At 56.7% G+C, this 11,191-nt stretch overlaps 2 protein-coding genes across 6 annotated transcripts in view; one reads left to right on the top strand and one right to left on the bottom strand.

Annotated features, from left to right (window-relative positions):
- SLC17A9 (solute carrier family 17 member 9) overlaps nucleotides 1–3,255 on the bottom strand; it is a 20,162-nt gene extending 16,907 nt beyond the window's left edge. For all 3 annotated transcript variants that reach the window (XM_019637227.1, XM_019637225.1, XM_019637228.1), the window contains exon 1: nucleotides 3,070–3,255. In XM_019637227.1, the coding sequence (XP_019492772.1) occupies nucleotides 3,070–3,128 (59 nt within the window). In that variant the 5' untranslated portion in view covers nucleotides 3,129–3,255. The remainder of the gene's footprint in view (nucleotides 1–3,069) is intronic.
- DIDO1 (death inducer-obliterator 1) overlaps nucleotides 86–11,191 on the top strand; it is a 68,127-nt gene continuing 57,021 nt past the window's right edge. Inside the window, exon 1 of one of the 3 annotated variants that reach the window (XM_019637221.1) lies at nucleotides 86–228. The gene's annotated coding sequence lies outside the window, so the exon portion shown is untranslated. Of the gene's footprint in view, nucleotides 229–8,080; nucleotides 8,716–11,191 lie in introns of those variants that run through there. The other 2 variants (XM_019637222.1, XM_019637223.1) reach the window with 2 other exon arrangements.

Raw genomic sequence — 11,191 nt, forward strand, 5'->3', positions numbered from 1 at the left:
GCGGTGGGTTGCTGCTGTTCCGTCATTAGCACAGTTGCAACTTCCGTTCTTGCGCGGAACGCCCTTCGAGGCGCGCTCGCTCTACGGGTTGGCGCGAGAGTCAAAAGGCGTCGTCCTCTGGGCAAGATGGCCGACGTCGAGGCCTCGTTGTGGGGTAACTTCGCACCGGGATGGCGACATCTAGACTGAATCCGAGGCGAAGGTCCCAGCATCCTTTCCGTCGTTTGTGTGAGCCCGGAGGGCACGGGGCGGGGGCGGGAAACAGGCCGGCGCGCCGCGCTGCCCCGAGGCAGTAAGTTACCATGGGACCTCACTGCCTCGTTCTGACCATGGGTACAAAGGGAGGAGTAGTAACATCCTTGTTGGAAGCCGTTACCTGTGACCAGGTAGTTCATGATGAGACGATTCATGTCTGCTCGCTGGACATGTAAGTTATTGAGCTTTTCCATCCACTCATCTTTCGTGATTTCATCGGGTTTTTCTGCATAACTCATTCTGATTTATTTCTACAGGAAAAAAAAATATTTAAGAATCAGTGAATAATTCTGTGATAATTGTGGTCATTTCAGAAATAAAAAGAGACATAGTAAGAAGAGAGAGCGAGTAGGAAGACGTTTTAAATCTGAAGTACAGGGAGTGCAAAGGGCCTTTGGCTCGAATGCAGGGTGAGGGACCAGGAAGAAGGAAGGGTGAGTGCACGAAAGAGCCAAGGGTCTTAGAACCGAGAGGTCAAGAGGCTGGCTATGGTCAGACTGAGTAAGGCCCTACCGGGAAGATGATGCCACTGCCATCACCACGGGGAAGTGAGCCCCGAAAACGAAAGTTCGTTTGAGATGACTGAAACTTTTCAGAGGCCACTTTGGTCATTCTTGAAATCAAAGAAAAACCTTTATTTTCAACAAAACTGCCTAGAAGAGATGGCTCATTGATTTACCATGAAAGACTCTCTCACCACATACAGCACCAAAATATATATTTGAAAAATTAAAAAACACACAGCCCCACCCCTCACACACATCCCCCAAAGCCGCACAGCCCAGACCAAAAGGGAAAAGAAATCAAACTCGATACCCTCACAGAAAACAAGTCTTTGAGTTAGGATTTACAAATTTATAGTCTTGCCCTGGTGTGGGAATCTTTGGTGGCTGGGCAGTTTGTTTCACTTCCAGAAGCCAGCTGGGAAAGTGACCACACTGTCAGACACGGTGATCTGTGGGGCGGGGAGCCTTGCTCACAGGCAGGTGGAGAGCGCGTTAGCCTGCTGGCAGAAGCTTCGTCCCTCCTCTCTGGTCACAATTCACGCGACACACTCCAAACCCCGGAGCACTCTGAACCCAGAGTCACATGCAGTGTGCCCAGCAGTGGCATCCTTGTCGCCTTCCTGCCCCGAGGTGCCATGCGAGTGGAGTCTCCCACCACGCAGGGCGGTGAGCCTGACCGCTCGGCGCCCACAGCGGGCAGGAGGGCGGCCGTGCAACTTGCTGCACTCACTGGAGCACTCAGAGGTGATGTGGACAAAACCCACGTGCCCAGTTGATTCCTTCTGCTAGTCCTTTGGGTTAGAGCAGCGTACAAACGAGTCTGGTAGACTTTCTTCCTAACCGTGCTCAGGTTGGACCCACCCGTGAACCTGGCCTTCCAGCCGGGAGACTTACAAACACTGCAGATGGAGCCAAGCCCTATGTTCCTATTTACCTCCACACACATACCCCTTGCAGCAAGAAATGCACTCCCCCCTGCAGACGAGGGGTGTCAGGACCAATGAACCCAGACGCCCTTCTCCCCCCCCGGCCCAGAACCTCATAGTATTGGGGCTGGGGCGCAGCCTGCAGACCCGAGCCGTGGTCAGCATCCTGCAAGGGCAAACCCACTCAGGATAGTCCGCCTATGGCAGAGGTTATATGCCACAGCCTGTTCCGCCAAAGGCCCACCNGCTGCTGCGAAGCCTGGCCCGCTACCCAGGTCAAGGTGACAGGGACGCCCCACCTTGATCACCAGCAGGGTGGGAAGGGAGGACGTGAGCCAGCGGCAGGCCCAAGGGCACGTCCTGGTCCTGGGGTCCTGGCCCACCCGGGCCTGGCCCTCACGGCCCACAGTCTAACTAACCCCGGGGGAGACAGCCGGGCTGAGTGGGGCTCACAGTCTCACTGTGGCCAGCGCGTCTCCCTGCTCACTGTCCCCAGGGAGCCTTCTGGCTGCTGAGGACTTCTGAACGCCAGCCTCGCCCCATCTTCCCTGCTAGCTTTGCTTCCATCTCGACCCCAGCGTGGGAGGACTGTCCTGCAGGGCCTTCTTGCAGCCGTGTGCCGGGCTCAGGGGCAGGAAGGTGCCACCATCCTGCAGGCAGTGCAGGGAGGCCCCAACAGCAGTTTCCCTGGGGACTCACAGCTGGAGGTGGATGGGCCCTGGAGCCACAGGGCCTGCCTTTGGGTTTGGGGGCTGCCTGGCTTGACCTCAGACCACAGAACCAGAGTGAAAGCCGAGCCACAGTGGCCTGGGGGTTCCTCTGGGGGCCCCCGTCTCATTCCTGATTGGGGTTGCACATGGCACTGGACAGACTTGGAAAACAGACATGAAAAGGAGTGGGGTGACCTGTCTGGGCCCTTCCCCCCACATCCCCCCCAGCTCCCCCGCTGGGCCTGGTCCACAGCACACATGGCACATGGTGGCAGGTTCAGCCACCTGGCCACAGGCTCCAGCATGTGCCCAACTGCCCTGGTCAGGTGACCTGAACTGCTCCTTGGTGACCTCAGTGTGGTCCTACCTGGCAGGGGCAGTTCCAGGATGTGAGGCCCAGTTGTGAGTGACCCCCCCCCCTTCCCAGCCGCTGCCCTGCCTAAAGGACCTCTAAGGACCCCAGAAGCCTGCAGAGGGCGCAGGGGGCACTCGCCGGGCCCTGGGGCTAGATGGAAGGGAGGGTCCAGACTGGTTCAGGGTACTTGTGCGTGTCTTCCTCCCCAGGGCATGGGCTGCCTCCCAGGGGGCGCGAAAGAGGCCCCGCGGGACGTCTCCGCACAGGACACGCTGCCCCCTCCCCTGACTGCCGCCAGCGAAACCGCGCGGCCCCACCTGGACCACTGGGCGTCCTCGGCCGCATCCCTGCGGGCCTCGTCCGGGCACTGCTGCATCGGGCAGGGACTGCCAGGGCGCAGCGAGTCTGGAGCCCGGCTCCCGCCCAGCCGGCTCACTGGGGCAGCACCGCCCAAGTCCACGTGTCAGTCCCAGCGGCGCTTCCGTCCGGCGCTCCCAGGGCTTGTCGCCCCCGGACGGCCACCGCGGGGGCAGGGCTGGCGGCAGGCGGGGCGTGCCTCTTGGTCCCCGCCCAGCAGACGTCCGTCGGGGCGGCCAGGCCGCGCCCCCGGGTCAGAGGCTAGGCCCAGAGCCTCCCTGCTGCTCCGGGCTGCAGCGTCCTGCCCGGCGAGACTTTGGAGGGGCGGGGCCGGGTGGTGATCCTGGCCCCTGGGGCTGGCTTGGACTCGTTGAAAGCCTGTGTGCCCCACATATAAACGGGGACGGTGGTGGTCCCCACCTCACAGGGCTGTGTGCATCAGATGAAAGTCAGGGATAGTTTTAACCCACTGCCAGCACGGGAAGACTCAAGGGGAACCACCTTTTCCCACAGACCTTTGGAGGTGGGCTCCAGCCTGACCCTGACCCAGGTGCTACCAGTGTCCACGCAGCAGGTGTTTGCTGAAGGGGCCTGAGCTCTTCACAAAGGTGATCTGGGCTTGGACTGCCGCCAAGCCCAAGCTGGGTCCCCAGGGCCCTTACCTGAGAAGCCACAACGGGGCTCACGCCCACGTGACGGGCACAGCCAGCATGTAAAGGTTCTGACCATTGGGGCACAAGGGCAGTGACTGTCCAGCTGCTGCTTTCTCCAGCTGCCGCCGCCTCACACACCCTCCCCACCTCAATCCATCCTCCCAGGCGGCCTAGCGACTGGGCCACTGGGCCACGCCACACGAGCCCCCTCGAGGTGTCCCCTCACTCAGCACAGCCTCACCGTCACCGTCCCTATGCGAGGAAAGCTGGAGAGTTGCTGCTAAACTTGTGAACAAAACATTCCACTGTCAAGGACTTCGCTTCTGTCCATTGCACTAGGCTCTGATGATAACTTTCTACGAAGACCCAGAATCCCACTGTCGTGGTCATCTCACTGCCCAGTCCCTTTCCTCCTGGAGCTGCTGCTCGGGGTAGGGGACAAGACAGAGTAAAGGAGGGTGGGGAAGCGTTGTTTCTGCAAATAGGCTGGGCCAGGCACTGTCCCCAAGATGAAATCTGTTCAGGTGAAGCAGGAAGCAGGTAGGTTGGGACGGAGGGGCAAATCCTCAGGTGTGCAGGCCTGGCCTGCTGCAGGGCCCTGGGGCCACAGGGGAATGGCGGGGCTGAGGAGAGGAGAGAGGAGATGGGAAAGCAGAGGTGGCCAGGAGGAGGCCAGCAGGGCTCAGGGTAGGAGCCAGCAGGGCGTCACGATCCCCTGGCTGCTGTGTGGACAGCTCAGGGTGGCCACGGCCACGCAATACCCCAGGCCCCAGCCAGGGTGGGAGCGGTGGGCTGAGTGCACGGGTCACGTGAGGGTTCTGGTGGGGGCTCGAGGGTGAGCATCGGAAACCTTCCGAGACCGAGCCTGGCGGGGCTTCCGGGCCTGAGGAGGAAGGTTCGGTGGCACCCAGAGCTGCTGCACCAAGTGTCATGTTCCAAAGGGAGCCTATGACACCTGGTGTTGGCAGTGGCCAGGGGACACTCTAGGCTTCTAGCTGGTTCCGTGAGCCACCCCATACCCAACCAACTGCCCTTGAGGTTCAGGGTGGAAAATGACNGCTGCCCCTTACTGTTCCCAGCCTCTCCCCTGAACACCGAGGCCATTCTCTCTGCTCCTTAGATTGTCCCTCCCAGGGGTCTTGCTGGCTCCTTTCTGAAACCCATACAGCAGGCACGGTGATCTCTCCTTGTCCCTGTCCAGTTCACACCCTTCGCAATTGCCTGTGCAAAGTGAGCACAGTTAAAAAGCCTCCCAGCCCTGCCCTTGCCCTCCACTGCAGCCATCCCCACCTACTTGAGGTTCTCTGGACTCAGCAGGCTGTTACCTCTGGGCTCTCGTGAGCTGGGCCTGTGCCTAGGCGAGCTCCTCGGAGTGGGGAGAGCTTCCCTAAACCAGCTGGACGGAGTCTCCTTCATGCTCACGTGGTACCCTAGAGTAAACCTTGGTGGACACTTGTGTGTCCCTGAGGCCTGACAGTAAGTCACGATTCACCACAAACGTGAGCTACACGAGAGCTGAGGTATGCAGTACATAGTGGCAGTTCCATAGATACTTGTTGAGAGTGTGAAGCGATAAGTGAGTGAGTGATGGACCTTGAGGAGGACCTTATTGGAAGCAGTTTCAACAGAAATGGACAAAGGGAGGCCTTCCGTGGGCAGTAAATGAGCAGTTCTTGGTGACTGACAGTTTGTAGAGCTTCAAGAAAGTTGCTCAGAATGACGCTGAGCTGTGTAGTCTGGTTGATGACGTGGAGCGAGAGAGAACAAGGGGAAGGAAAGACGATGAGTTCAGTGTGGGCCTTGGTGACTTTGAGGTGCCTGCAGCTCAAGGAAAGAGAAGTGCTTTGCGGTGATACCATGTGAAAGGTACAGGGAGGAGGAGGAGAGGATGAAGTCCCGAATCCAGGGGGACAGCAACACATGGCCATTAGCCAAAGAAGGTGCCCATTAAGGCAACAGAGAAGAAACAGCCAGAGAGGTTCGACAAGCACCGGGGCTTTTAGTGGGCTCTCCCGAAACCGTGGGGCATAGAGCTTCTAGAAGATGTGATTAGCAGTGTCAGATGCAGCAGGGAGGTCCAGTATGACATTCACCAAAAACTGTCCATTTCATTACTGGTGACAGAGCAAGTTCAGTGACATGGTGGGAACAGAAGGCACTAGAGCCCAGTGAGTTTGGAGGAGAGTGGGGGTGAGGCGGAGACAGCTATGTGTTGACGCTTTCAGAAGTGATGTGGACCCCGCAGGAGATGTGGGGATAAGTGAGCAGGCGGAACTGATTGCATTCAACATTAAAGCAGCAGGATTTGGTGGCTGAGGGAAAGGGAGTCCTGTCAGGGAGACCAGGTTTATAGGGCGGGACCATCTGCTGAATAGGGACTCCAGGGAGGGTCTGGATTGGTGAAGAGGCTCAGAAGTAATGAGCTCATTTTGCATGTGTTAGGTTTTGATGTGCATTTGAGGCATCAAGTGATGTTAGGGGAACAGGTGAGTGGATGTTAGGGGCAAGGACAGCGGTAAAGATAAGCACAGCCAGGTGTGCATGAGGTCCCCTATGGAGAGCATGTGGACTGACGATGAAGGCTGGGCCAGAGCGCTAAAGACAGGAGCATGCAGCAAGGAGGCTGGGGACTTGGAGGACAGGGAGATGCAGGGCCACATCGGTTACCATCTGGTTCAAGGGAGCAAGTTGACCAAGATGTCAGCTTGGTGGGATCACGAAATGGCTGAGCTGCTCTGTAGGAGAGAGCTGGGCGGGCCTGTGGGAGGGGGAGCAGCCAGGTGTTGTGCCAGCCCAGGTGTTGAGTCCCGTGTGGGCAAATCAGCGGTTCTGTAAGGAGAAGTGCTGAAGGTTTATTCATCTTAAAAGACATTAAAGAGTTTTCTTTAAAGGGAAGAGAGTTGTGAGAGTAAAACACATGGTGCTTTCCTTTACTCAGATTCTAGACTGCCCAGGATATCGGCCAGGTTTCACAGCGTCTCTGTGGACGTTCTTGTCTTACTCTCAAAACCCAAAAGGATAAAATCAAACTCCTACAGGCTGGAGCCCTCGCTTTTAAAGAGACTTGAGAAACACAAAGCCAGATTCCTCAGGATAATGTTTTGTAAAGCGGTGGGTTGCTGCTGTTCCGTCATTAGCACAGGTAGGCAGTCAACGCCAGGAAGGCCCTTTCCATGCCTGAGCTGTAACAGTATTTCAGCTTCTTCGTGAAGACGTTGGGGGGATAAGGAAGAATTTATTACTAGTTCTGCTGCACATATTGAGATGTCATGCAGCTTAGCTGAANCGTATATGACATCCTCCCTGGATCTGAGGCAGGACCCGTAACCAAATATTATTTCCTCTGTGAAACGTGAGTGTTCGTACTGAGTGGAATAGAGGCTATCACACAGCCTTGGTCAGGTCGGGCTTTGACACCACATAAGTGAAAAACAAAAACAAACGCTCTTGGTTTTCAGAGCTATCTGGATCTTAGGGTTGCTGAGAATGGACTGTGATGTGTATTCACATAACAGAATTTACTAAAGCAGTTAAGCTAAATGAACACACATGGGGATGAGTCTTAGAAACTAGCTGGATAATAAGGCAAGTTGCAGTGGAGGCCCAGATGTGGCAGACACTTTCGTAAAGAACAAAAACAAGTGAAACGACATAACGTGTGAGCAGTAAACACGTATAAAACATGAAACGCAGGAGGTGGCTACCGTGGGAGGAGGGGCAGATAGGTGCTGGCCCCGGGATGGGTGGTGAGCCCAGCACTGTCCACTTGGTCACTGACATGCACGTTATGGACACTATGCATACCACGGAACCTGCCAAACTGCTTCAGTCAACTAAAAACAGCTAAAAGACAGCAAACGTGGGGCGAGGTGAGCGGGAAGACCGATAAGGAGCCACGTAAACGAGAGGACAGCAGAAGAGCTGGAGGGACACAGCTGGTCGAGATTCTGCGGACAGCCCACAGGCCTTGCTGCTGAACCGAATGTGGACGCGTACAAGAGGATGATGAGGTTTCAAGCTTGAGACCTTGAAGGATGGGGCCGCCAACGAGGAAGGGCTGGGGGAGGAACAGGTTAGGGGAGCAGGGCGAGTTTGGGCGACTGGTAGACGCCCATCTGGAGAAGTCACGCAGGCGCCTGGATGCCAGGTCCCGACCTCAGCGCTGGGAACTAATTAGGGAAACATCCGCCAAAAAAATATGGAAAGCCAAGCGCCTGGCAAAGATCACAGAGGGAGCGAGTGTGGGTAGGGAAGCAAGGGGGCGCACGGCAAAGTCCTCAGGTACTTGGAAGAAGCGGAAGGACACCATGCACCTCCGACAGACGCCCATCTCTAGAAGCTGCTGCCAACTGCTTAAGCCACTCAGATGCAACTCTCACTCCTAGGCAACTCAAGGCACCCTAGGGCACATGGGCGCTCTTCTCGGCGTTTCCACTCGGCGACCAGCGGCCACGCCAGTGCCACTCCCTGGCGGTGGCAGCGATGTTGGAAAGCGACAACTCTGGGGCTGGCCGGTTCTGTTCTGTGCGGCAACAGCTCAGCAGCGAAACATCCAACGGACACAATTACACATCCCAACTCCGGAGACGAGGAGCACTTGCTGCCCAAGCAGCGATCGGCGTCCTCGCCCGTCGTGTCCGCTCGGAAGCCGTCCCGCCGTAAAAACCGTTCCCGCCAGACACACGTGCTGCTTCCCGCGGCGAGGCACCGCCACGCTGAACGCCGGAGCCTCCTTGCCACGGTCACCCAGTGAGACTCACACCGAGTCCCGGCGCCCAGGCACCGCCACGCTGCGGAGTCCGCTTCGGCCGGGAGGAGCGGGGGCAGTTTGACTTGCAAATCCAGAGGGCGCCGCCTCCGCCCGACAACTCGCTCCGATCCTGACACCTGCTCGGACCTTCGACGCCCTACGATCCCCGGCGCGGGTCCGGCCGGGCGCGCCTCGGCGGCACGGTAACCCGGGCTCGGCCCCTATCCGGCCCCGAACCCCTCCCGGCTCGGCGCCCCGTCCCCACCGGGCCTCGGCCCCCGCGCCGGCCTCCTTCCCGCCCCGCCGCGCTCCCGTGGGGACGCTCGGCCCGACCGCCTGGGCCCGCCGCGGCCATCTTACCGTGCGGATCCCGCCTCCCGCGCTGCGCGGTCTCCGNCAGCCTGCAGACCCAAGCCGTGGTCAGCATCCTGCAAGGGCAAACCCACTCAGGATAGTCCGCCTATGGCAGAGGTTATATGCCACAGCCTGTTCCGCCAAAGGCCCACCCACACCCTGCGTCCTAGGCCCACCCATGTGAGGGCCTCACCATGAGGAAGAAAAGCACCTTGCGGCCTCCAAGAATTAAGGCACAACACCGAGAGCCACCAGCGGCCTTCTCCAAAGCGGGGAGTGCCACGGGAAGGATGCAGAGACAGACTGCCACGTGGGGACAGTGATGGGAGGCTATCCTGCCCGCTGTGCTAATCCCGAGGCCTGTGTGTCCTAACGTCTACGTTCCATAGGGCCCTGTTCCCGCACAAGGGTCCTTCACTAGAAGGCACTGGAAGCTGTCACTCCAGGTCTCTGTCAAGTGTCCTACCACTGCCCTCACCTGGGACGGCGCTGACGGCTGACAGCGTGGGAAGTCGGTCCGGATGGACACGGGCATGAGCACCCCGGTGAGGAGGACCTGGGGCTGGCTGCAGCCATCCCTCTACTTTGAATGTTTCTGGTTCAGCTTACAGTCATGCGGTGGGTGGGCCAGAGAGCTCTTCCTGCACCAAAGTGAAGCCTAAGTGCCAGAGCTCCAAGAACACGACGGACTTCAAACCACACACACACACACACACGCACAGATACGCACGAACGAGGCAGACAGTGCTGTCTGGAGAGGGCGCAGGCAAAGCGAAGCGCAGGGCCGTCCGTGTAAGCCAAGCTCCCTTGCAGCCTCCAATTCTGTCTCACCGATTCTCAATAGAAATGTGGTGGTGTGCTACTTCATCTTGTTCTTACTAGAATCTCTTTATGGAAGGAAAAAAAGGAGCTTTCAGGTGAGCACTCTGAGGGAAATGTGAACACTTTTACTGTGGGGTGAACAACAGGCAACAAAAGCAGCCTGCTCTGCATTTTCCTGGGGCCAGAAGGGTGGGCATCGCCCGCAGACCTGGCACAGAACCACAGAACCAAAGTGCGTGGGAGCATGGTGGCAGGCTGTGGTGCTGCAGTCTACATGACCAATGCCCACAACACAATGGACCTTAAATCCGAAAAAGCAAGACACATTTCTAAAACAAAAACGTACCCGCAACAAGAAAACGACACACGTGGTGTCAGAGTAATGTCCGTAAAAAACCACCCTCGTCCTGGCTGATGCCACGTGACGTCCTACGTCTGGCTCAAGGTGTGCAGCCGGGAGAAACCCTGACGTGCTGCTGAGGCCACCTGCGCCCTTACTCTGGTCCTTCTTCACACTGGAACATGACAGACCAGAAGGGGGTCCGACTCAGCTAGTCAGACCGGCACGGTCTCTAACATATCATGTGCACGATTCTTTCTGAAACCTCTGCGTCTGACACTCCCCAAAACTAAGAGTGCACAGAAATAAAAAAACAGACATCACAGCACCTCAGAAAATGTGTCCTCAACATCTTTTCTCTATGCGTCCTCACAACGCGTCCTCACTAAAGGAGGCCTCCCAAGGGGTCTTCGGTCACATGTCCGGGGATCTCCCTCTCAAGTATCAGCACGTGCCTCTTCCAGAACGTGGAAACCTTCGTTCAAATGCCAAAATGTACCAGTTCTCACTGGCTTGGCAATAATCCCTATGCTCTGGAATGGTTCCGAACCACAGGCTATTCCTCACACGACTTTGTGCTATCAGAAACACAGAGTACCAGAACATTCTCAAGTTTTATTTCAAGGCACTTGCCACAAGGAAGCATAAAGAGAAGAAATAAACTACCTCTGTAAAACATTACATTTTAATAAACAGCGAGATCCAAATGAGACAAAACAGAACAATCAAATTCTTCTTAATGTTCACGGTCTCTAAATGACTTAATTCAGTTTGCTGCAAAAAGGTGACAAACGAGAAGAGACTGCAAAGCCCCTCACCCCCGAAGGAGCGGTCCAGCCTGCTAATAGGTAGGTCATGGGAACAGCAACTCATCCTCTTAGCCAGAGCGAAAGAAAGCAAGAATAACATCTGAATTCTCTCTCGCCAGCACCTAGCTCACACTGGTCCAGCACTGGCTTACTGAGCTACGCACTGATTGAAGTGGTAAATCAAATACCAACACTTAGTCTTGTAACCACTTAATAACACGTCAGGCACGTGACAAAGCCCGTTCAGGCCCCGAAGGTCTGTGGGTAACTCCTGCGTCAGGAATCCCATTACGACATACCTCAGACCGTCTCATTTGAAGATTATGTCAAATTGATTACATATTAATTATGCAT

The sequence above is a fragment of the Hipposideros armiger genome, unplaced genomic scaffold, assembly GCF_001890085.2.
Source record: "Hipposideros armiger isolate ML-2016 unplaced genomic scaffold, ASM189008v1 scaffold_32, whole genome shotgun sequence".
Classification (NCBI taxonomy): domain Eukaryota; kingdom Metazoa; phylum Chordata; class Mammalia; order Chiroptera; family Hipposideridae; genus Hipposideros; species Hipposideros armiger.